General features: G+C 31.5%; 1 protein-coding gene across 1 annotated transcript in view; it reads right to left on the minus strand.

Moving 5' to 3' along the window:
• Positions 1-27,863, minus strand: part of PCDH17 (protocadherin 17) — a 94,969-nt gene that overhangs the window by 41,055 nt on the left and 26,051 nt on the right. The window contains exons 2-3 of the mRNA XM_045566962.1: positions 18,699-18,757; positions 18,393-18,565 (exon numbers count right to left, since the gene is read on the minus strand). Of these exons, the coding sequence (XP_045422918.1) occupies positions 18,393-18,565; positions 18,699-18,757 (232 nt within the window). The remainder of the gene's footprint in view (positions 1-18,392; positions 18,566-18,698; positions 18,758-27,863) is intronic.

Below are 27,863 nucleotides of genomic sequence, written 5' to 3' on the forward strand. Positions count from 1 at the left end.
CAAAATGTAAATTTAAATATAATTGGGATTGTGTTTAATTTAATAGCCAGTTCTAATTTGAACACTTCAAATCACCTACAAAAATATCCTGGAGCCTCCATTGACATCAGGAGGATTGTTCCACACATTTGGGAATAGGTTTTAGCACTTTCACTCTCAAGTCATTACTGGTGTTTTGTGGGTTACTTTCAAATTCGATAATTCCAACCATTTACTATTCTTTTAAACTTTCAGAAGTAATTTATTTTGCACCTGTGAAATAAGGAACATAAAGTTGTTTTCAATAATGAAAAGTAGAAATGTAAATGAGAATAAAATAGTAAACTACCTAAAATTTCATTTTATCAAATGAAGTTGAAATTGCAACAAATTGCCATTTTTAGACTTGTATGATAGCCATTATTTACTATCCCAAATACATATTAGAGATTACTGATTAAATGAAAGCCTGGCAGCTGGAAAATTTTCTGTTTTACTCCTAACCCTTAGTTTATGCATTAAAAGGATGTGGCTCACTATGTGCTTATGAGAAAAAGTTAATATTTCAAATAAAAACAAAATTATCATAACAAAACAATTTGTGAAATAGACTACAATGACATTCTTGGCTCAAAAACTTCAAGCATTCCTTCTTCACTGTTCAAGAGGTTTTAAATTTTTTAATCATAGAATATTCTTGGAGGAAATGATTAGACTTATTTAACCTTGGGAATTAAAATATATTTTCTTTTACCCTGTCTACTTTTATACCATCAGCAACTGTAGCTAGTTCTGAACTTTATGGTATTTTCCCACTCCAAATCCAGTTCATTATATTATAAATATAAATCTCTTTTGTAAATTACCCAGACTTTGTTTCTCCTGTAGACTTCATCTAATTGCCAATTGTTATTCATTTGCAAGCTATCAAATCTTTATCTTTCCATTCACACTAATTACATAAATTCTGGTCCTTATTACTTTATATAGGGATTAGATTCAGATTGGCCTCTTTAATATCAATTTTCCCTCCTACAAATGGCCTGTGGAGTCACTGAAAAAGTTTTCTTAAATGACTGTATTAATTGTGTTATGCTCCTTCTCGCATATTTTCTGTTGAAAATATTTTGTTAAAAATGCCCAAATTCTCAGGTTAACAGCCGAGGTTCTAACAATTTGGTCTTAACGTTTTTCTGCTAAAGTTAGTAATGTCTTAAGTAAACTTTTGATTTTAGAATAGTTTTAGAGGTACAGAAAAATTGAGAAGCTACTACAGAAAGTCCCAGCTACCTCACACCTAGTTTGTCACACATATGAACGAATATTGATTCATTATTATTAACTAAAGTGCATACTTTATTCAGATTTCCTTAGTTATTAGCTTATGTCCTTTTTGTGTTCATGAATCCCATCCAGGATCTCATTCCTCAATTTTTCAGTCTATACGAAAGGGATAAACATTCCATCCTACAACCACACACACCTACAGACAAGATAAATTTTCACCGCACCCAATTTTTGTAGTAAACTCTCAAGCATTCATTGGTCGTCACATCATAGATCTAAAGTGTTTTTTATGCTGGTGGGTCACTAGCACAATATCAAACCAGATATTTTTCCAAAAGCTTTGTATAACGTAAACATCTGCTGGGGTAAAGTAAGCTATAGGAATCAGATTTGCTTTGTGCATAATTTCATCCCTTAGTACCTTATACAGTGCCTGGTACAAATAATTGTTGAATCACTTAGTATAAACTATATTTGAGAAAATAGAAAAGAACATATATCACTTTGAAGAATCAGTAATGCTTTATACATCAGCATAATTAATACTAGATTTTTACTTCATCCAATATTTTTAATAGATATTGTATATTAAGAGAATAAATGTAATTGTAAGGGGATGCTTATTGTATTAAGGGACAAAATTAATTTTTGTTTTCCTTAAATAAATTAGAAGCAATTATAGATAATATACTAATTACTACTCATCATATCTATTAATCTTTCAAGATTTTAATAAGGACTTATTTGGCAACACACTATTGACTGTAAGGATTTGTAGGGCAGCACACTATTGACTCAACTTGAATTTCAGTGAGATGTGGAATCAAAGCAAACAAAAATCTGACTTCTTTTTAAAATAGTTCATAATGCAGATGAATACTCCCCCAAGGTAGAATTAATGACTATGCTGTTTTATCAAAGTGAATTTGAGTAGTTTGACATTATTGAACTAATCTCAGAGAAAAACTAGTTACATCTGAAGAAACTGACAGCATATCACTCAACATTAAATGGTACTAACAAATGTACCAAGAGTGTTCAAAGTGATATGTAAATAATAAATATAATGAAATGAATGTACATATTTATATTCACGCCTTAGTTCTAAAACCATTTAAGCAAAATACTTATCCTCTATTCATAAAAGCATAATGCTCATAACATAAAACCAATAACTTGCCCTATGGCTTTTAAAAAGTTGTTTTTTTCCCACTCTTTTAAACATTCAAACTTTTTAAAATGATGGTTAATGAAATATTGTCATTGAACACAGAAATAATTAGGTTGATAAGTCTTGAATACTTGTGTGCTAATAGGTCTATGTGAAAATGCTTTATTATCTATTTTTTCTTTTTTTAATTTTTAATTATTATGGGTTTATACATTTTGGAATTTCAAGGACAAGTCCCTAGCAACCTGGTATAATTTCCAGGCACAATTGCAGTACATTTGAGAAGTCGTGATATTCTAGTGGATGTAGGCTAAGTGTAATTTAAAATCTTTTAAAAACCTTTTGCCATTTCAGCTTTGAATATAAATATATGTGTAGACATAAAATCATGTATATTTCCATATATATGTGTGTATGTGGTTATAAAGCAGAAAATATATTTAGTAATCAAACATAGAAAGTCAAAGTTACATCTCAAAAGAACAAATCTAGAAGGACATTTATTTCCTAACCTCTGGGGTTCTATGTAGCCTAGTTTTTAAAAATCTCAATGTATTACAGAAGGAAAGAGTGAGTAGAAATGTAATGCTGTTTTCCTCAGTAAAAATGCCAGGAAGAAACCTGGAAAACTCTGGGCTCTGGAGAGTTGTTCCTTTAACCTTTATTATTTGAAGTGTTAATATATGTTCTCCTTAAAGTTTAAACTCAAGGGGATCTCACATCATACTCTAAAGAGGGACACTTATCCCCTCTTTAGAAACTATTCAGTAAGTGAGTACATTCCTGCTATTTCTTTTCTTAATGATGTCTTATTATTGCTTTTAGTAAACCTTTTATTTCTACCACTATTTTCACCACATCTCAATTGCTCTAGACGGACTTACTTAAATTGATGGTTTTTAAAATCAGTACACTTATATGGCTATTGTCAAAAACTCATGGAAATTCTTAATACTGAAAAATATGACAATCCTTTCTGATTCCTACTAAGATGTTAAGGTCCATGGGTCATACCCATGACTCCTTCCTATCTTAACCACCACCTACACTGGTTAGCACTTCGTTGTTTCTCACATGGGCTATTACTACTGTGAAATAATGAAAAGACTCATAAAACTGAATTAGATACCTTAAACTAAAATTTTGTCCCAGACACATAAAAGCTTAGTGACCTTAGATTGCTTATTTCCTCTATTCAAAATGGAAAAGGCAATGCCTATCTTATGAAACTATTGAAAACTGTGTATGTTAAGTGGGATAATTTAGATAAATAATTTATACATAGTTTAGTTCTTTTTTTTATAATTTGTACATAATTTAGTTCTTTGAAAAGTCCTTAAATATAGTATCTGCTTTTGACGGCAACAGAAATGCCCTAAAGCTTAAAAATCAATTATCATGTCACTTACCAGATCAAGATCCTTTAACATTTACCCAATGTCTTCAAGTTCTCTAAAATCTTCTTAACCCACTGTTTTAATCCTTGATACATTCTGATTTTTTCTTTTAAACTAAGCATTGAGAATACAATGGAGAGTAACGGAAGTATCTCCTTCCCCCATGGAGTGTGCAGACTACTGGGGGAGACAAATTGGTGTAAAAAAAGTCTCAGCAGTAGACGTCTCTTTATTAAGAAAGAAAAGAAATTGAAAGACTTCCAGAATGGCATAGAGTGAGCTAGCAGGTTTGACACAAAGGGTTTGTAGGCCAAGGTTAAAAGTTCAGACTTTTTCCCCAAGTGTTGTATGTTTTAATTGGAGGAGTGAAATGACCTAATTTACATCTCAAGGAGATCACCTTTGTGGAAATTGTTGGTGATTAAATAATGGGGCAACAATGGAAACAGGTGACCTGAGAAGGTACTGTGAGAAAGAGAGGTAGCCTAGGTGGAAAGATACAGTGGAGGTAAGTGAACTAAAGACAGTTTAAGTCAAATTGGGTGGTGGTAAGAATAGGACTTAATGACAGACGTTACCATGAGAAAGAAAAAGGACAAAAGAGAAGTTTCTTTGTTTCTCACTGGAGTGACTACGTAAATCCTAGGACTATAAGAAGGAAGCTGGCTGGAGAGTGTTTGGGAGTGAAGTGCAGATATAGTGTTGGCAGGTTTGAGATACAGAAAAAATCAGTTAAATGGAATTTAACTAAGGGGTGTTTTTGCTCCATTTTATAATAGCTGTGCAAAAATTTGGATCAAGTAGCTAGAGAAATGTGACATGTCTTTAGAATACAGATGGACTAAAATGTCTTGGACATTACAGATTCTCAATAAAGTAGTATTAAATTTGTATATATAACAGATATTATGAATAGTCTGCAGTAATTCTAAACATAACACTAATTCTAGAACATAGTAAATATAGCATTTAAAAATGAAAATTATTTCATTTATTGTTCAAAATTAGCAGAAGTACCATGTTGGCAAACTTAAGAGCCACTGAATGGGGTGATGGGATATATATTTAGAATTGTCTCATTATATCTTATTTTCCCCAGTGATTATATACTAATAAGTTAAGCCTCACACATGAAGGTGATATTTTAGGAGTATATGGAAATTAAATTATTTTCCAAGTGGTGTTAATGTGTTAACATGAAGCTTTGTGTGCAGTCTGTCCATTTTCAATAAGACTGGCCAAGGCTAACTGCAAAATCTGTAGCAATAAAATAGAAATTATGCTGGGTAAAGGCAAGTTGTCTACATAAACACCAAGCAAAAAGAAAATAAAACAAACCACACCAAGATATGAGTCTCAGTAGTAGATGTTAAACAAAGCAAGCCAAAATAATAATAAATAATCATAATTAAACAAATGACTATCAGTGGTGCTTAATTACCCTTCATAAATCTATACATTTAAGTATACAGAATCAAGTTCAACTCTACTTTCAAAAGTAACATACCCTAGTTCCAACTTAGAAATACTAGTATACCTGCTCTGCAAACTCTCCTTTGCACATTATTATTGAAGACTGTAAATAAGCAAAAAGGACAAGGTGGAAAGACTGCAGACAAGGCATAAGACAGACAATTGCTGCCCTGCTAAGGGCATAAATGTGAGCAAGTTACTTCAGTTCTCTGATGCCTGGGTTTTTTTTCTCTATTATAGATGGTAACAGTCATATCATCAGGTTGATGTCACATTTGTTAAAAAATACTTGGTGCACTGCTTGACACATAGTAGATGTTCAATAATTTTTTTTCTTTCAGTTACCTATTACTACTAGCCAATCTTTGTTAAAACACAGTGTGTTATATATTTATACTATTTTAAGGGTTTCATTAAGAATTATATTTAAGGTAGGGGTGCTAACTCTGCTGTCAAAAAATGAAAAGGAAAGATCAACTTTGATTATCATCAATAAACAGAAATAAATGATATTTTGGATTGTGTAATCTTTCTTCTGAGTTATGTTTATTGCTCAGAATAATTTCAACAACAACAAAAATACTCTTGGCACAGCAATTAAATTATATGACATTATGATATCCAAATTTAGAAAGCATTAAACACACCAATGCCCTTTTGAAACTTGATGAATCATCAGTTCAGCCATTGAGCTCTTTTCATTTCTAACCTCCTCTGGTCTATCATTAGTTGATCACTCTAAAACAAAAATCAGATTAGGTGACCACATTCAAAATAAAGTGTTTAACTGCCTATAAAATCATATTTAAAGTCCTTAGTATGGCATTCAAAGTCTTTCATAATCTGACTCCAACCAATCCCTTTAGTCCAATTTATTTCCACTATAAACCTACATTCCATATTCTAATAAAAATATTTCTACTTCTTTTCCATTCCTAGATTATGTTATGACATGCCACATCTCTAATTCTCTGATGATGCTATTATCTCACTTTTGTACACTCAATTTACTTTTTGTCTGATAGTCCTAGTCCACTTTCAAGACCCTATTAAATTTCAGCTAGTTTGTGAGGTCATTCTCTACTAATTTCTCTAGCAGAATTAATTTTATTTATCCATATTTTATATTTACTTAATGGAATTACAGCTAGGACAGAGAATTGATATTCTTAAAGACTAAACACCTTGAAAGTAAAGGCAAGGGTGTCATATACATGAGTGCTGAAGTAATATTTACTGAATTAATTTATCCGTGTCTTAATTAATGGTAATGAGATTTGCCCCTGAACAAGAGTCACAACATAATCCCATGAGTAAAATAAAAGTTCTCAGGTTTATATTTACTTAAGATTAAATCTATTGTATATTGTTTCTAACAGAGTAATGTTTGCATATATGACAAAGTTATTCTGCATTCATTAATATTTTCTCAGGTTTTCTTGACATCTGTCCTTAAATTAAATATTGTTAGCTTGTAGGGGTAAAAAGTCAGATGTCTATATAAAGAATACTATGTAATGAACCAAATAATTCAAATTAGTAAGGAAATGACTCAGGGCAAAATCAAAATGAAACAATTTCATCTTCCAATACGAATTTTCAAAACCTCATGAAAATAAAATCCAGGGCAGACAAATCAATTTCTATGAAATATATATTTTGTTTCAAAAATAAACTCGGTATCAGAGGTGGGGGATGCATTAGTTATTGGTCTGCAAATCTTAAAACTGCTATCCAAAATGATACTATGGTGTGACTAAACATTTAAATATGCCTAGATTACTTTTTAGCTTTCAAAAGTAAATATTTATCATATTAAAACTATCACAGTAGTAATAGACTATTTTACTTACTATGAAATAAGACCCCAACTGCACAATTCTATTATGATATCATAGGATACTGTGCTAAAAATTTCTCTTGGGTGTAGACAGTATTTTTTAATTATACTACTACTTATCATCATCAGTTAACTTATTGTCAAGAATTTAAGAAAAGAAAAGCCCTAATATGCAAATTAAGTACGAGTCTACATATTCCTTATCCATAATTTTGAAATTAAAAAAGCATATCCTACTTAGTGTGAATGTTCAGATTTTTCACTACAAAATGTTAATGTGTTTGATTATGGGTACTGCCACAGAATCCAGTAGGAATGCTGCATAATATATGTATATGCACCAAATCTAATTTCTAAGATCTGAAAAATTCTTAATTCTGAGAAGAATCTGGTTGTAAGAACTATAGGCCTATATATCATAACATCAGCTTTCAAAAATTCATGACAGCTATGAGATTGAAAAGTAAAGAGAAATTAATTTTAATATGTTAACACATTTTGTTTGTATATTACATGTTCCTTCCTATTTCTTGTTTTTTACCAATTATAAATATGAAATAATGACTATATCTGTTTTTGACAGATATGCCACTCATGATAGAATATCTTGGTAATTTCCTAAGCTACTCTGGCTTTTTAAATATCTGAGTGTCATTTATAAGAGATTAATGAACTTTGCCCTTAACTTTATAGAGATTGGAGCCACCTCTTATGAGCTTCCAATAATTATTTTCCCTTTTCCTCTACATCTCTGTTTATCTTTTTGAATTTATTTCTCATTTCCTTTCTCTACAGAGGAAGAGTTTGTCTTTTCTTTAAAGCTACTACCCCCATTATGCTCCAATGAATATACTCTCTCTAAACCTATCCTTCAATATCTCCTTTTAATTGGATCATTTGCCTCAGTATATTGATACTCAGTGTTCTTGAACAATAAAAGCATTTCTATCCATAACACCATTCTTGCCCCCCAACCCCCGTCTCTTTTTCTTCTCCATTACTTGGCAGTCTTGAAACAGCAGGGAACTTTGTCTTCAATTCCTGACTGTATTTCCATGGTATATACTTTTTTCAGAAATGTGTTTATCATGCACAACATGACATTTTGAAGATATTTATCTGGTAAAATAGTTCAATTTAGCAAATTAAAGAATATATTACCTAATATAGCAATTATTTTTGTAGGGAGAACACTTGACATCCACTCTGCATTTTTCAAGAAAACAATATATCATCTTCAACTATAGTCATCATGCTGTAAAGAAGATCTGTTGAACTTATTCTCCTATCTATGAGTATATATCCTTTGACTAACACTATTCTACTCTCTATTTGTATCAGATCAACTTTTTTAGATTCCATATGAGTGAGCTCATGCAGCATTTGTCTTTCTGTGGCATGGTATATCCTTCTGAAATCTGTTTTCCTTTTTCACCATAACTTCTCTCATGGAAATCAAGAGTGATCTGTCAGCTGTCAGACTGTATAAGTGTTTCATGAGCCTCATCTTCTTAGATTTCTCTAAAGAATGAACATTTCTTCTTGCCTATCTTTAGCTACTGTGATGATATAGCTTCCTATCTTCTCCCCTCCCTTAGTGACGGTTCCGTTCTTGTTTTTACTAAAATCTCCTCTTCTCCTTTCTGTCCATTTTCCTCTGGACACATAAAACAGTTCATTAGCCCTCAAATATTATATGTACTTTTCATATTCCATGATTGTGCATATGCTGTTTAAGTTTCTTCTATTTCTCAAAGTAAAAATCCTGTTCATCCCTTAAATCCTAGCTCAAATTTAATCTCTTGTATGAAATATTCATTGAACAATTACCAATATTCTATACCTCCTCTTTAAAAGTCTCATACGTTTCTGTTTATACCTAAAAAACAGCACATTATTTTCTATATTTTACTATAGTTCTAGTATACACTTGATTCCATTACTAGACTATAAATTTCTTGACAAAGTTTGCTAGGGAATTGCATCCTTATTGGGATATTTGCTCCATGTGATCAGGAATATTTGTTTTACTTCCTACTCAATCCTCAACACTTGGAACATTGCCTGGTACATACCAGAAACCCAGTAAATATTTATTGAACAAACATTCAACATCACAACTAAGATAGTCTCATATGCATAATAGACACTAAATAAAAAGTTAAAAATTCAAAACATTGTTCCAAGTAAATGTTTCTTATTTCACATAGTGAGTTTGAGAAGTTATACCTTTACGTCAGTGATGCCAAATCACATATTTGAGACTGTCCTCACAACTAGTTTGTGAACCATAAAATAGAACCAGCTCAGTATCATTTTGTTTTAAACAAAAACAGTGTTATCTAGCGGGTATATTGATTTAATTTGGCTATCAATTAAATTTGTCTGGAAATGAAATCTAAAAACTGTGGGCTTCAGTCAAATAACTCCTCCAGAGGTCTCCAGGTTTTGAATTCCCACAGAGTGAACTGCATACTTTTCCTGGCAGACTGAACTATTATTGAACTCTTCCCACTTTCTAAATGTTGTATACTTACAGGATTCTGTCCTGGACCCTATTCTCTTCTTTCCCAATAATTTTTCTCATCAGTTTACTTGGATTTAAGTATGATTCTATGCCAATGACTTCCAAATTTATGTCTCCTGACCTGTCTAATTGCCAAACTGTAATTGCCAGCTGCCTCTTCTGATACTTCATATGAGTCCTTGAGACATTTCCAATTAACATGTCTAAATCTAAACTCTTCTTTATACTGCCCAAATGTTGTCACTGCAGGGACTTCACCCTGTCTTCACCACTGTAGTAAATTGAACCATTGTCTACTCAATTACACAAGTCACAATCCTAGGATTCAATAACACATCAAGTTGTATACTACCTCACTGTTTTTGAAGGTTTTCTAAAGTAATCTAGATAACCAAATTTGTTTTTTTGTTTTTTTCCTAACATCTCTGAAAACAGTTTCAAATGTTCCACAGTATTGAGTCAATTCCCGTGTATGTATAAGTATTGTTCATCTGGAAAAAATCAATACATAGATATCTAAACAACAAAAACTTAATTAAAGCATTAAATAATTCAAATGATATCCCATTTATTTGGGCATCAAATCATTTTTTTTATTCTAGAACTCCTTATCTCCAAATCAATTTCAAATAAAATACTAAGAAATCCATTATAATTATAAAATTAGTGGCATATACCTAAACAAGTTTTTAATCTTTCACTTTGTTCATTCCTGCTACCCCTTTACTATTCTGGGCCTCATTTTCTCTTGCTTGGACTATTTCCCAAGCTTCCTAATTGTATCCCTGTCTCCCTAGGCATTGCCAAAAAAAAAATCGTCTCTTTAAAATGAAAATCTGCACTGTTACCTCCTGTGCACCCTCAATGGCTCTCTATCAGGCTTCACATCACTGGGCTTCTAGCCACCTCCCCAGTCTCATATCTGCTATTCCTAGTCTCACACATCGCTACTTATCTGCACCCAACAGCAACTTGACATACATTGCTCCACTTCGTCTGTGCTTCTAAGAGTTTCCTGTCATTCTCCCTTCTCCAACTTCACTCTGCCAAGTGAGCAGAAGGGTATGCTCAGATGTTTCATACTCCAGGAATTTTCTTTGATCCCCTAAATCTGAGCTGGTTTTCATTGTCATAACTCCATTAATCTTACAGACATATGTCTCACTGCACTGACCTCATAGTTTATTTGTCAAATCCTTTTACCACAGTGTGAGCTACTGGAGGACCCCGTCTATGCCTTAGCTCATCTTTGTACTCTTTGGCACAATTGGTTATTAAAAAAAAAAAAAAGAATGAGTGAGTGAATAAATAAATGAATGCAAAGCTCTCTTGCAAACCACCATTGCTTAGTACAATAAAAAAAGTATCAAAAACCAAGAGTTAGGAAAAGTGTAGCTATTGTGCACATATTGAAGAAATACATACAACCTAGTGCTTGGTGATAAAAAAAAAAAGTAATGTCAATGACTACATCTGGAATGATACATTTTATTTATCTTTTGGAGCTTTTATTCAGTATGTGGCAAAGAATCAAGAATCAAGCTCTCAAACATAATTACTTACATTTTCAGATTATCTTGAGATAAGGAAAGAAATGTAGCACTGTCACAGATCTGATGTGCCTGTTTGGAGACTTTGAGGTCTCTGTTGTAAGTTACAGGAATGGCATTATAGGATGAAAAGAGCTCTAGACTGGAAAACTATAAAACTGGAACGAGTATTTCCTCTGCCACTAACTTGAAGAAAACAGAATCTGTCTATTCTCCTACCTAGAAAATGGAGGAGTTATAATTTAAGGTTTCTTCCTATCCTAATGTTTTGTAATATGGTTTTCAAAAGAACAGAGGACCTCTAATATTGGAACATGCTGTTAAAGTGAAGTAATAGAAAATTTCTGGGGGAAGTTTAGACCTATTAAATTAACAAAATTATTTTCTTACAGTTCTTAATTAACTGATGAGCTGATAACTATTCTGAATTTTCTTAGTTTATGGGCATGCTCCTAGTTTCAGAAAAGTGTACTTAATATTAATACAGGATTTTATTTATAAAAAGTAAAAAATACTGTCATTATAAGAAACTGAAAAAAGTAAAAATCCATTGGTTTGTTGGGATATTTGAGAGAGAGAATAATTCTAAGGCAGAAGAATCCCTTTTGTGACTTTGGGAAAGACTCCCAACATTCACTAATTGAAATGTTTTAGCAAAAGTCATTGCTGTGCTTACTAAAACAAGACATTCTCAAAATTTCATTGAGTCTATAGTAAATCATGCAACATTTGTCAGGAGGCTTTAAAAGGAGCAAAAAATGTGAAGGTGATAAAATCTCTATTTTCATGATAACAGCTGCTGGAATCTAGAAACAGATGCTTGCACATGTGAAAAAGAGATGTCATCGAAACTTTTAAAGGTAGGTGAACTATTGGACAGTTGCAAAGTTTAAGATGCAAAAATAAAGTGAAGCTGCTCACAATTTGGGGAATACTTTATCCAGAAAATGTAAAGCCAGATGAATTCTAAATGTCATAAAAGACAGCACAGGAGGGTGGGCATATTGACAATGAAGTGCTATTAGATAAATGCATTCTAGTAAAAACTTACAGGGCTTGAAAATAATAGGAAGTCCTGGCAAATACTGCAGTTTCTTAAATGCCAGCTGTGTAAATTATAAAGCAACAGTGCCTTTAAAAATTTGTAAATGATTTTTACTGGCATTAAATATTCAGCAGTCCCTTCTTTTTCCCCATATACGACAGTAATTTTCCACATCTTTCCTAAGACAAATTTACTATTAAAAAGTTTACAGCAGCATTTATTTTAAAAATTATCCTCAGTGATTGACAGATGGCTGCTAAGAGGACGGACACAGTCATCACCTTTGTGTTCTTGCTTATATGGAAGTGGTTTTGCTGTTGCCTGTCATGGGAAAGTTTGGGAAAAGAGACTGCTTGGTTGGAAGAGTTCGAACTGCAGTAACCACAACACAGAAGAGAACACAGAGAAGCTTGAGAATATAAAAGTACTGTACTGTACTGCTACTTTCCTATTCAGGGTTGGTTCTGGGGGAAATTGTAAAGTAGGTCAAGTTTGTGTTCAGCACCTTAATCCTCTGGCTCAGTAACCTCCTCTCCAAATCTGCGTGTGTGGTTCTATACTCACCCCGGAGGGCAAGAGCCTTAACTTCTATTCTCCCATTTCCCTACTATAGCTTTCTTAAATACTTCCTTCACGGTAAAATATAGGTCGTGGAAATCTTCTTAAACTGTTTCCTTTTGAGACATAATTTAAAAAATGATGAAATTGCTGTCATTACACAGAGAATTAGGAAGGGAAATTTGAGGGTGTGAGATTCCGAGATTCCACCAAACTTTGAAATTACATAACAGAACTGCAGTCACTTACAGCAGCCTAAGCCTGTTTTGATGATGAGGCTCACAAGCAAAATTCAAATATTGACTTAAAGAAACAAACAAACAATCCATTAGCTTCAGTTTCTGTAGTTTTCCAGAGTATTCTTTAGGAGGAAGGAAGACAATCCTTAATAATGTAATTTAGTTTTAAAACTGGAATTCACTAAAGCAAACCCAGGTAATGTGGTATTTTTATTATTCTCAATTTTCTGTGGATTTTAAGAATTAGATTTAATCAGGGATTCCATTGTGAAATTTTTTATCTCAGAATGTAACTTAATAAGTGAGATTTTCTAACAGTAGAAAGAGGACAGGGGAGTCATAGAATTGAATAGAAAAATAGAAATTACAAGGCAATTAAATAAAATGGAAAATGAGAAAGAATTTGAATGGAGCAACTCCTAGGAAGCCGAAAAGTCCTTGAATCCAGTCACAGGGGAAGGGATTGACAGTTGGCCACCCAATAGTGGTGTTATATATGGTGATATTTCCACTGCCACCCTGGCACAGATTGTCAACAGAATTACAATGTACAGTTCTATTCTACTAGCTTCAGGCTTCAAGAACTTGGTTTGAGTCAATTATGAAGATATCAGAAGACTGATTGTCCTTGGACAATTGAGAATTGTCACTTGGTTATCAATAAGGAGTTCAGAGAAATTGCTGGTGAGCATTTATGAAGACCGCACATATTTATTATTTAAGAATCAATGGAGACTACTGAATTTTAAGGAATGCTTTTTAAATCTTTTTATGAAATAAAAGTTATTGCTAACAATCAAAATAACTTATAGGGCTTCTAATGGATAGAAAATTCAAAGGTACATTACTTCTTTAAAGAAGATAACGTGTGAATAATGCTCTGAGACATAAGAAGTTAGCTTCAAAAACTCTTCAAAGAGTTTTTATTCTTTATAAAATTGTATGTGTCTCTTCTTTACAGAAATAACATTACATGCATTTTTATTAGTTTTTAATATAAATCAGTTTTACTTATTCCAAAATAAGAACAAATGTACTATACTCGATTTTCAATGTATTTTGTCATTTTTTGATAAACAATGGCTTATTAGGTAGAAGCATGTATTTACCCGTCTTGTTAAGTAATGTGCTATTATGATATCATGCAACTTCCAAACACTTGCATTGTTTTATCTATCTATCTACCACCTACCTACCTATAATATTTGGTAAGCGACTATAGAGAGAATCTAACTAACAGAGAAGCAGGGCACAAAAAATGCAAATGGAAAGAAACTAAGTACATTCTTTGAATTTTTTTCATCCTACTAAAAGAAACTAAAATAACCTCTTTCTACTAGAGGATTTGTTAACATAAAATCCTTAAATCTATCTTCAGCTGTAGCAAAGTACATCACACTTTCAATTGCATGCTGAATTCTTTCAACTATCTTTACTAAAGTAATGGGCAATATATTACCAGTGCTGTGTATTTAGGGTGTTTAAACTGCTGGTAGCGAAAATACACAATATTAGGAACAGAAAAAAATGGAAAAAGTTTAACAGCACAAAAGAGGAAAAACAAAGTAATATTTGTGCTAATAAAATAAAATCTCAAAAGTCCCAAGTCATTTCCAAAGGAAAACCATTCTTAGCAAAGAAAGTATCATTGAAAATATGAAGATTATTTTTGAATGGATTTTCATTTTTAAATTAAAGAAATATTGCAATTTAAAAATAAAATATTTTAATATAAGATCATTTAAATAGGAAAACAATCTGACTAAATTTTTACAAAAATGTAAAGTATAATCTGCTACAGATTTTTAATTGAATTCTGTGTCAGGCACTGCTACACATTTTTAGTAAGAGAAAAAGATTTATACACAAGTTTCCTTTCACTTAGCTCTTAGTTTCTTTCTCCTAAGAGGAAATTTACTTTGTTTTTTGGAATATTTTTAAAGGTATTAAATTAGGGTTTAATATTTGAAATCTACAAGGGAATTATTTGGATCTGCTTGTCGTCATCTGTCATTTATAAAGAGAGTTCTTCTTTATATGGTGCATTGACTAAACTGTGGCATTTCCTCTTATGATGTTTTTCAAATAAATTAAACAGAATATATTGACCAAGATAATAGCTGCTTACTTCTTCAACATTTAAAAATTATTTCTGAGGAAAGTGCTCATTATGTGACTAATATAAAGCACTGTTTAAAAAAGTAGGATTTGAAGGTTTTTTTTTTTTCACTTCTAATACTGTCTTCACTACTTATAAATGAGGAACATTAAAAAAAGTCACTTAATACCATTAAATGTGAGACAAACAGTACTTACCTATCCTATAAATGAAACAAAAATTAAATAGAATAATATGTTTTAAGTATTGAGCAAATTACAAGCAGTCATTCAGTCAATGCATGTGAGCTATTTTGATCTTCTCCTCCATGGTTTTCACACATTAACTCAGGTGTTAACTTACTTTTCGATGTTTATTTCATATGTTATCATAGAAATGAAGCAAAATGGTTATTTGAGGAAATTCTCCCATTTGGAGACAAAGTTGTATATAAAAGACAAAAGTTTTGGCATGTCTACCTAGGATTAAACTCCAATCTGCTATGCAGGTTAATAAATTTCAAATTATTTCAGTTTTCTTATATGTAAGATAAAAATAAAGTCTTTTTAGCTGTTTCAGTTTAAATAAGCTAATGTTGGAATAAAGTTTTCACTGTTTACAGTCAGTGGTAAGAACTCAATAAATTCTAGTCCCCTCCCCCAAATCTAGGTAGGTAAACAGATAGATATAAACATAGATACATAGATGCTTAGAAAACAGAAAGACAAACAGAATAATTAATATAGATGATGGAGAATGATGGATAGAGAAACAAATAACAGAGACAGATGAAAGCTGAGAGAGAAAGCATGAGATAGAAACAGAGACAGAGGTGGCTATGGCCATACCACCCTGAACATGCCCACTCCTGTCTGATCTTGGCTGCTAAGCAGGGTCGGGCCTCGTTAGTACTTGGATGGGAGAAATAGAGACAGAGAGATCTCCCATTTCTACTAGTTACACGTGGTTATTTGAATACAGGCTCCAAGTCAAATTTATTTTTGATATTCCTGAAGAATCTAACTTCTCCTTACATATTCAAAGCACTTAATAGATATTTATTAAATGAATGAAGTAAATCAATAGATATATCAATAAATGAAATACCATTTCAGCTAACTTTAAAGGTCATGCTTTAAAGTGGAAGACAGTCTTTCTTACCTACATAATTTATAAACTACCTAAGTGTACCTTCTAGAGTCTCAATAATTTTTCCATATTTGCTAATAGGTATGTGTGGAAATTGCCTACTTTATAGGAGATATTTCTATTGGCATTCTTACTCCTAGACTAGCAATTATTTTATGTGTAATATTAATTAAAGTACATACCAACTTTGGCATTCTTTTAAGAATAACCATCTTCCTAAGACATTACTTTTATATATCTAAATTGAAAAAAATAGCTTTTCAGTATAAGTTGCATTTTGATACAATAAATGGGACCCCTTCCTTTCTCTATAGGAGAAAATACATCAAACAGACTCCAATCAAATACATTGCTCAGTTAGTGGATGAAAAGAAATTAAAGAGTTAATATGAACAGCAGGTTGTTTTTGTTTATTTGTTCGTTTTGTTTGTTTTTTTGCATTAACAAAGTTTCTCCTAAAAATATGAAAAATTCTTTACTTACTCTAAGCAGCTTTGTAAGTAGTAGCCAATGAATTATCTATCAAGCACTTTATGTATTATACACACAGATGTGTCTATCTCATGCTAGGTATTTACATGTCAAGACGCAAAAACCCCATTATTTAAAATATGTCTCAAAGACACATATATGTTATAATATCACAGAGCCACAACCCATTATGACCAATCAAGTCACTTCAAAGTAAACATCCAAATTTGCAGGAAATATGAATATTGGATAAGCATTTAAATTGCTTCTGTTAAAAATGATTTTAAAAACAATACTGCACTGTCACACAAAAAGTTGCTGTGGTAAAAGATCAGGAAAAAAGTCATCAATTTAGCACTTACTACTTAGAAAACAAGGCTTTTTGTGAAGTATTTTTTAAAATAAATTCAGCATAATTATATTCATTGCAGAAATATTAATATATATTTTATATTGAATATCCATATTTATGTTGTATATATGTAAATAAGTATGTATAAAGATATATATATTTCATATATGGGTGTTGTAAGTTTGTATTAAGATTTTAACATGACAAGAAAAATTAATAACACTATATCTGCTGATGCATGTATGATAGGCCAACCTGTACAACAGGCAAAAATTTACTTTATATAAATCATCAATGAAAAAAGGACTTATAAGCTACATTCACATAGTTTAAATATAGTTTCTCAGTCAAAAACAACTGAAATAATAAATATAAAATATATTTAAATGCTATCAATATTTCAAAGACTAATATATCAACTAATCTAACCGATGCATCTGTAATCCTAAAATCTGATGTATATAACAGTTCTTTTCATATTTTACAATAGAACATAAAACATCTATTCCTTGTCTAAGTCTTACATATAAGAGTAGCTTAATTTTGTTTTCATGGATCATTAGCAAATATTTCATTGTATTTGAAACAATAAAAACATCTAAATTAATAAAAATCCACATAAAATGAATAAATTGGAGATAGAATTTTAGAAAAAAATATATATTTATTAAGACATATTTCTTTGTTATCTCTATCAGTAAATAAGTTTGTGTTTGATATTCATGAGGACTTAGATGTAAATCAAAAGAAAGAACAAAATCTATTATTTGACTCCCTTGGAAAACTAATCTGAAACTAAAATCCAACTGAAAATAAACCAACACTGCAAAGAGCTATAAAATTCCGAACAAGTTTTCATTTAAGGTGAAAAGTGTTGAATTTACTAATTTAGTACTGTAAATTAGCATAATACAATGTAATATACCTATCTAGCTAACATAAGCCATACTTTCCTTGTTAGTAAAACTCAAAATAGGAAAAGTTAGGAAATGTCCACAAAATAAGAACAATCAAGTGACTTTGGTCAAGTTCTTATTTTAAGAAGATTAAAGACTGATACCCACGGCTTTCCTTTTTTGGTTGTGACTGTGATATTGAATATTTACTTTTTGTCTGGGGCAATCTCAGGATTTGCTGTTTCTTTGATATATTATCAATGGTCCATTCCACCGTGATAAACTGCAACTCTAGTACTAATAGGTTTATAATGATTGCTTAAGCTTTACACTTTGTAAGCATTGGAAGACTTCACTCACCTTGTTCAAGTGGTTGGCTTTTAGTTGAAGTAGTTTTCATCTTGAGTGCCTCCCTAACAGACATGTCACAGCAGGAGCCTTTGTTAGTGTCTTGGTCACTGTCAGCCTGATCACTGTCCCCGTGCCCACTGTCTCTCAGGCTGGCTCTTTCTGGGTCCTTAAACGTGGAGCTACTGAAATACATATAAAGAAAAAGAAGAGAAAGTGTTGTCTCTACTAGTCTGAATCTGAAGTGTAGTCTCTTGCAAAGCAATTTTGACATGAATGCAAATGGGGAAGCTGAGAAAGTTATTTAATAGGCCTTACCTTTGAACAAACTGCTGCCTGCTGCCCATGTAATTGGGCTCTGCGGGAAAATTGTCTGTCTGTGAAAGAGAAGGAAAAAAATACGTATAGTTGTACACTGGACAAATCTCCTGCAGAGCAACAAGATTTCCTAGTGGAAAAATGATTAATAATTCAAAAATTCCCTTAATCTTCAGATTTGTACATTTTAATTAAATTGGAAATTGCTGACATGTAATTATGTACTCAGAACAATTAAATGATTCCGGTCCACAAATTACCTGTTAAAGTAAACAATGAGCCTGTCATAACTGGCATTCTCTTTTAGTGCCACGATGGATAACACTGTCTGTGTTGTTTCATTACTTAGATATTAAGATTGAATATTTGTGGGAGGAGTGGGAAAATGACCTAATTTCTCCATATTAAAAGTGTGAATTATTTAATAATACTCATTTTTAAACATAATTACATCATCTGCTGGGATTATATGCCCTTCTTGATGTAATATCATTTAAAGTCATCCACTCCTCAATTAAGAGATACAGAGCCTTTCCTTCAAATGTTATCAGTAACAGATACAAGCATATCACATATGGTTGAACTCATTTCTATAATTCATCTTCAGCTTCATCCCAACTATGGAAATTATATTCAAACAATCCAATGGAAATGAGTATTGCTTTCTAGTTATTAAAAACAAAGTAAAATACAAATAAGAAAAAAATGTTACTTAAAACATTGAGAGTAAAGACATTGAGAAACCAGGCTTGTTTTTGTGGTTGTTTTTACTGCTTCCAAACTGACCTGGAGGTCTGCCAAAAAAGAACTGAATTCTCCTTGTATCATGGAACAGAGTCTTTTGGGAGAAAGAGACTGGATCTTTCATAGATTTCCCTATACTGTACATTCATACACATTACTTCTTCTTGCAGCTGACTCAGTGACAAAGCTTCTCCTGTTTTCTGCATCACTTCATATCACGCCATTATACTCTGAAGCAGCTATGGGTTTGTACAAGATCATCCAGCATACAAGTATCAGTGACACAGGGAGCATGCAAGTCATGAAGCAGAGGGCCCAAGGTAAGGCTTAATGTAGTGCAATATGTGCTTTCTTTATAAATAAGGCTAATTTAAAATAAGAGTGCTCTTTTTCTTCCCATATCATAATTTAAAGTATTTGGCTTTGTGAACAATTACTAGGGGGAAAAAAAAGACATGCTAAGATAATAGCTGAAAGTATTATGTAAATTTCATTGTCAAGTTTGGGTGCAGGAAAACCCCCCACAGTTTTTGTAATGTATAATTTTTCTTTTGTCCAAATGACCTTTATCAAACTACATGCAAATATGAAGAATGAACAAAGTGAATTCATTGCTCACTCCTCACCATCTTTAACTAATTGTTAATAGCAGACATTTTCCATTAATATGTTTTACTAGTTTCTAGATTCAGTGGAGTATTTTAATTTTTATTTCCACAATGACAACCTATCAATTTTCAAGCATAACTTCCAGTAAAATTAATAGTGGTAACCATTACCAGTAGCCAAATTGTTTGCCAAAGAATTTCACAGATTTTTAAAACTATTATAGTTGTTTAGAAACTTCACATTTTAACTTAACAAGATCTAGTTCTGCCTTTGAATTGGTCAAAAACATGTATCCAAGACATTCTTGCTGTGGGTTAGAAGCTAAGCATGAATGAGTGTCTTAGAACACTTCAGGAAAACAGAATCCCAGGTATCAAGAAGAGAGTAAAACATAATGTGATATTGGATACTCTAGTGAGAAAGTATAAACACTATTATAAGTAAATTATATAACTTGTGATTTTATGGTTTTAATAGGTGGAGCCACATAGGATGTAGATTCCTATTCACTTATACACAAGCAGATAGAATGAAGAAACTTTTCTTCTCCTGTCTTAATACAGACAGTATCTAAAAATGTTAGCATATTATTGAAGTTCTAAGCAGTTGCAATTAAAAAAGAGACTTAAACTACAAAATAAAACCATTTGCTTATTGAATGAAGAGCTGTTAAAGAGTTTATATGTATATACACACAAATGTATATACTTTACATAGATGTAAGATTATATATATGTACACATACATGTGTGTATGTGTGCACACCTGCACATGTATTTATGTATCAGAGTGTTTGGGGAACACTGGGCAGTGGTATTGCCACCACGTCTTGTTTTGATGAAAACAGAAACAAGAGGAAAGGAAAAGATAAAGGAGTTTGGGAGGGAAAGAAAGAGAAGAAAAATAAAAGCAGAGGGAAAAGCAAGAGAAAAATACAGAGAAAGAGAGAAGGTGGGAGAGAGAAGCCAAAACATACGAAAGAAGAGGAAACAGAGTGGAGGCAGGTAAAAAGAAATGTAGAAAAAGAAAGGAGTTGGTTTATAATTATAGAATTTCACAATGTATAATTTTACAAGTTTGCAAATGCATTAGCAGAACATCAGAAGTTTACTAATAATGTCTGCACTCATCCATTAAAGTAGATAGGAATTTGAGAGATTGTGTGTCTATAATTACCATAATGAAATAGTCATTTGGCCTTTAACTAACATATAACTAATTCACTATTATAAAAAAACATACTATATTTTTAATATAGAAAGTAACATTTTCATTATCTAGGCTCTAGGGTGTCTAAAAACTCATTTAAAATAATCTGAATATGAAATAACAATATTTACATAGAAAAATGAAAGAAAAAAAAAGCCATATGTACCACAGCATCATGTAATTTAGTAGAAGAGCTTTCATATTTTTTATAACACTATACTCCGAAATTGAGTTATACCTTATAAATCTATACTTCTTAAATTTTAAATCTTGGAAGAAAGTAAAATTTGAGGTTAGACACTTGTAACCTTTTAGATTTCAACACAGTAATTAATATGAATATTTATAATTCTTGCAAACCTTATCATCTTTCATACAAACTAATCACTGTAATGTTTTCTCCTCAAACTCAATTTGAACACAGTAACTTTTAACTGTTATTTCAAAAAACATATAATTTGTCTAGCATTAAAAAAATCATATGTACTTTGGAGGATTGGTGGGTAGTTACATAAATGCTTTCAAGTAGACATTTAAAAAACTTAGGGTGTGATGGTCTATTGAATCTATTCAAAAGTCAGTAATAAATGAAACAAAAGTCTTTTTTTTGGTGATTTTTGCTCATAACAAAACAGGTCTAAACTAACATAAAACTGAATGTAACTTCCTATTTTTGTCATTTTGCTGTTTTGTTATTTTGTTTGTTAAAGATAATAAAAATTTAGATATTCTTTCCGTGGAAAATAAACAAGCAACCAAGCAAGCACTTAAAGTGAATAAAGTCTGCAGGATATGAATAGTTGTTTTGACTATTTGCCTTTATTTATTTCTCTACTAGTATTCACCAAATTGTAGTACATTTTTAAATGATAATCAAAATCAACATTTTCATCAGCAGTATTTAATAATAAATTATTCCTAAGATATGCCATATTCTACAGCTTGCTCATCCTACTAGAACTCTGAAACACAAACCATTATTTAAAAAAAACAAGTGTCTCCGAGAAAGGTCAAAAGAAAGCACCATGTACACTATTTGGGTGATAGGTACACCAAAACCACTATGCAATATATACATGTAAGGGAATTCAACTTATATCCCTAAATCTATTAAAAATTTTTAAAAGGGTGGTGGGGGGAAGCATGGTTCAGTAAAACTGAACCATGTTGGCTGAATTTGGGAAAGCTCTTTATTTGTGGCAGTAGATTAATTTAATATGACCACTTACTTCCTGTTAAGAATTTCATTTGAAGGTGGATAGTAAAAGTAGTGAAAAGAGATTTTTTTTTTACTATTAAAATATTAAAAATAAAATTTTAAAAGTATATCAAGTATTTCACAAAATTCAATGTCTATTAATGATAACAAGTCTTGGCAAACTAGGAACAGAAGGAAATTTCCTCAACTTTATAAAGCACATCTACAAAGAAATGTAGAGCCAGCATCATACTTAATGGTGAAAAAGAGAAAGCTTTCCCCTCAGGCAAAGAGAGGTCCACTCTCACCACTTCTGTTCATCATCGTACTAAAAGCCCTAACAAGTTAAATAAGGTAAGAAAAATAAATACAGGGCATAACAATTGGAAAGGAAGAAAAAATGTTCACAGATAATATTATTGTATTTACAGACAATATTATTGTTTAGGCAGAAAATAGCAAACAGCCAAAACAAACCAAACTCCTTTGAACTAATAAATGAATTAAGCAAGGTTGCTACATTTAATGTCATCACACAAAAATCAATTATATTTCTATATTCCAGAATAGTTTCTATTAGAAACCAAAATTTCAAAAGCAATACATTTAAAAAAGCTCCCTACAAATCAAATACTTAGTAAATAAATATTTTAAAAATGTATAGGATCTGTATGCTGAACATTATAAAAACATTGAAATAAATGAAAAAGGCTTCTATAATGGAGAAGTATATCATGTTTATGGATTAGAAGACTCAACAGGTAAAGATGTCAATGCTCCTCAATTGATATATGTAACATAATTCCATGCAAATTCCCCAGCATGATTTTCTGTAAATATATACAAGATGATTCTCAAACATATATGGAGAAACAAATGAACTATAACAGCTAAAATAAGTTTGATAAAGAAGAATCAAGTAGAAGGAATTACACTCATCTACTACAAGACTTACTATTGAAGCCACACTAATCAAGACTGCAGTATTGCCAAATGAATGAACACATAGATCAATGAAATGGCAGAGACTGTTCAGATGTAGATCCACACAAATATGGCCATTGATTTTTGACAGAGTTGCAAAGACAATTCAATAGATAATTCCATAGACATGAACTTCGAACTACACTTCACACTTTACACACAAAAACTCAAACATGGATCAGAGATCTAAATGTAAAGCATGAAATTATAAAATTTTAATATAAAACCTAGCAGAAAATCTTTGTGACCTAGTGTTAGATGGTTCCCAGACATGATACCAAAGCATGATTCACAGAAGAAAAAAACTGGATTTTATAAAAATTATAAATGTAGGTTTTGCAAAAGACAGTGTTGAGAGGATTTAAAAACAAGCTACAGCCTTTGAAAACATATGTCACATTGTATGCAGAGTATATAAAAATTTTCAAAACTAAACACTAAGAAAAAAAAGATTTGACACTTCACCATATAGAATATATTGATGGCACGTAAGTACATGAAGAGACATTCACTGTAATCAGCAATTAGGGAAATGCAAATTACAATTACAATGGAATGTCACTATGTACCCGTTAGATTATATAAAATTTTTAAAATTAACAATATTAAGTGCTGACAAGGATGTATAGCACCTAGAATTCTTATATACTTAGGTGAGAATGAAAAATGATACAGCTACTCTGGAAAACAATTTGGTAGTTTCTTATAAAGTCAAAGATAAATGTGTCATGTGATCCATCAATCCTACTTCCAGTGATTCACTCTAAAAAAATGAAAACTATACTCAAACAAAAATTCCTGTGTTTCCCCAAACTTGGAACCAGCCCAGATATCTTTCACTAGGTTAATACACATATGTACAATGAAACTCTATCTAGCAATGAAAAAATGAACAATTGATGCAACGACTTGGATGAATCTCCAAAGCATTATTTTGAGTGAAAAGAGCTAGTCTCAAAAAATTTCATACTGTATAATTATATTTATAAGACTACTCAAAAAAACAAAACTATTATGCCAGAAAACAGATCAGTGGTTGACAGGGGTTAAAGGTGAAGGAAAAGTGTAACAGTGATAACATAAGGAAACTTTTTAGGTTGATAGAACTGTTGAGTATCTTGCTTGTTTCATGAAACTATACATGTATAAACATTCATAAAACTATATGCCTCAAAAAAGTTTGACCTTATTGTATGCTAATTTAAAAATAAATATTGATACCAAAATATATTTACATTATCATCTGTGTCACATATATGCTGAGGAGTCTTCTGTCTCATAAAAAATCATTATAAAAAGTTATTCTATTAAATGTTCCTCAATAAAGTGTGTTTCTGAACTTGTCTTTTAAAACGACACTGAGCCAACTTTTAAAACCTATGTAGAAAGCCCATATTCATTTGGACAGAATACAAATGGACTGGGATATAAAGATCTATTTAACCACAACAACAAACCCAAGCAGCAGCTCTATAAGACAGTCACCTTAAATATGAATTATTTAGTTTAACTTTTCCTTCATATTTTCTTTTTTTTTGTAGAGAAAAATTTTTTTATTTCAAAAAATTTAGGGAGTACAAGTGTTTTTTGTTACAGGGATGAATTGTATCATGCTGAAGTTAGGGCTTTCAGTGTACCACCACCAGAATAGTGTACATTGTACCCCATAATTAGGTTTGTATCCCTCACCCCCCTCCTTCACAATTGCAAAGACATGGAACCAACCTAATTGCCCATCAACTTTTATTTCTTTCAAAGATTCTTTTCTTGTGTGCAGCTCCCATTTACTCAGCCATAAAATAAAACTTTTAAATAAAAATTTTAGCCTACATTCATTGCAAAGGAGCAGCTTCTCCTTTTAACACAGGAAACACCCATAACTAGATCATGGAGAACTGGGATCCATATTCAGAAATGGTGAATTTTTTACTTTTGAAAATACCTTGTAAAATTGATTCTACCTTTTGAAGTAAGTTAATAGAATACTTTACAAAGACTCAAAAGACACGTAATACAAAATGATTGGCATCTGAGCTGTACCAAAGTGTATGCAAAATATTGTCAAAATACTTTTATAATTTTGGCAGTAAAATTGGGATAATACTATATAAAATATGGGATTGTATGTTTTATGTGAGATAAAGTATGGAAATTTCTTAGTTATATAATACAATTCTCATTAAAACTTTTTAATTTTTAAAATTTTGTAGTGATCATGAAAGAATGATAACTGGACAAATATACAATAAATTTTAAAACAACATACTTGGATTTTTATAAAATGAGACACCTGTGGGATGGAATAAATAAAGACTTCTTAATTTTGAGCCTTATTTCTAATGAATTTCTAAGGGAAAAAAAACAGAATACTAATCTTCAAATGTATCCCTGCAAAGGAAGAGAGAAGAATAATGAATAATGTGAGCATTAAGAAACTGGATTCTATGGTCAATTTTTCACCATCATACATATCATTTAAGTAAATGTTGCTAGAAATCAATCTGTGATTAATTTAATCACACTCAGATAATTAAATATATAAACAACTTTGGTGCTAATTAGCTGTATTATCTTATACTACCCAGTATAGAGTCATGGGACAGTCAGGAAATTTCCTATGAAGGAAACAATTTTGATACACCAAACAGCTCTGGCATTTCCAGAATGACGGGAGTAGGGACACATGAGTCAGTGGATTACAATGTTAGCATTCTTGATGTCCTGCTTGCCTTTCTCTATTTCTTTACCAAACAGGAGACCTTTGGAACAGAGTCCACTATTCAGCCCAGTGACAAATTTATTTCACAGACATATACATGTAGCTCAGAACATAGGCAATATCAAAAAATCCAGCATTCAACAATGTCAAATTCACCATATCTGAGATCCTCTCAGGAATTACAAGGCATGTAACAAACCAGGAAAATATAAACCCCACCTGGGAGAAAAATCAATAACAATAGACCTAGGAATGAGAGAAATGGTGGAATTAACTGATAAAGACCTCTAAAAATCTATTAGAAATATTTAAAATGTGCTCAGGAATGTAAAAACAGGACCCTAAGAATGTCTCCTTAAATTTTGTTCCCTAAGTACCCGCCTTGCCTTGCATTAATTTTGACCGGAAGGATAGAAATAGAAGATATAAAAAAAGATTCAAATGGAACTTCAAAAATAAAAACCATAGTATTTTCAACTAAAAATACACTGGATGGGACTGGCAATAGATTACACACTAAGGAAGAAAAGATGCAGCATTTTGCATCAGGTTCTAGAAGCATTTGCTTCAATTATTGTATATAATATTAAATTTATTCTTTGTATTTATCTGTAAAAGCTTTATTTGTGTCAACATCATTTTTTATAAATTTATAATATACTACAGAGTAAAGAGTTTATGACAAATATAAAAAGGATTTCTCATTGGTTGCACTATAAACGTGAAGGTTTCAATTCTAGATGTATCAATCTAGAATAAGACATATTTAAAAAATGTATAAGTATGTCTTTGACTCTTCCAAGTCATTAAGAGAGCAGCTTATCTCTTACAAACTATTACAATTTGGGGTTGGATGTGTAGTGAACAACACAGTGTTTTACCTACAAGTAAATGGTTCTTGTTTTGGTGTTAAATCACATAATTATAAATTCAGTTAAATTTAGATGTTCAGTGTTTTCCTAATCCGGGGGCACAAGGAAATGGAATTCTGAACAATCTTTTTGAATTAGAGACACAAGATTTATTGCCTACATTGATGTCACTAGGTTGAAAACAAAGGAAAACAAGTTGAACTTTTCCCTTAATTCAAAGGCACTGCTTTTCACATTGATAACAAGCATTCCGTTTGCAGTAGACTCAACACAAGGGAGTGTTAAGAGGTGAATAATTCACTTTAAGCCTTTTCATGCCGACATTGCTTCTGATAGTTTTGCTTTCAACAGAATATATGGTGTGGTTCTTTTTACATTGCTGAAGTAGGCAACAGCATTTTAAGCCACCACTTATAAAGTTATCTGACAGCACCTATGGCTTTGGAATTTTTAAAGTGCATGAAGTATGGCAATAACTGTATTTATCAGTGGTTTTCAAAATAATACATTTTATACAAGTATAGTGTAGTCGACATTTGTGTTTTGGTACTAAAGGCATAATAAAAACATGGGATATTCTTACCCATGTGAGCAAAAACCAGCATTCCTTTAAATTATTAATAAAAATGGGAGGACCAGAACAAACACATCTTATAAGCAAAAATTTTAAGTGTGCCACTTAATGAGGATGACTGATTTTTTTTTAAAGTGATCTGGCTGTATATTAAAATCTCTTGCAAATGTTAACTCCTTTAAATGACATTGATAATTTTAATAATAACTTATGTGCCAGAATTTAATTATGTAATTTATGAATCTTGAAGAAAATC

Source organism: Lemur catta, chromosome 13, assembly GCF_020740605.2.
Source record: "Lemur catta isolate mLemCat1 chromosome 13, mLemCat1.pri, whole genome shotgun sequence".
NCBI lineage: Eukaryota > Metazoa > Chordata > Mammalia > Primates > Lemuridae > Lemur > Lemur catta.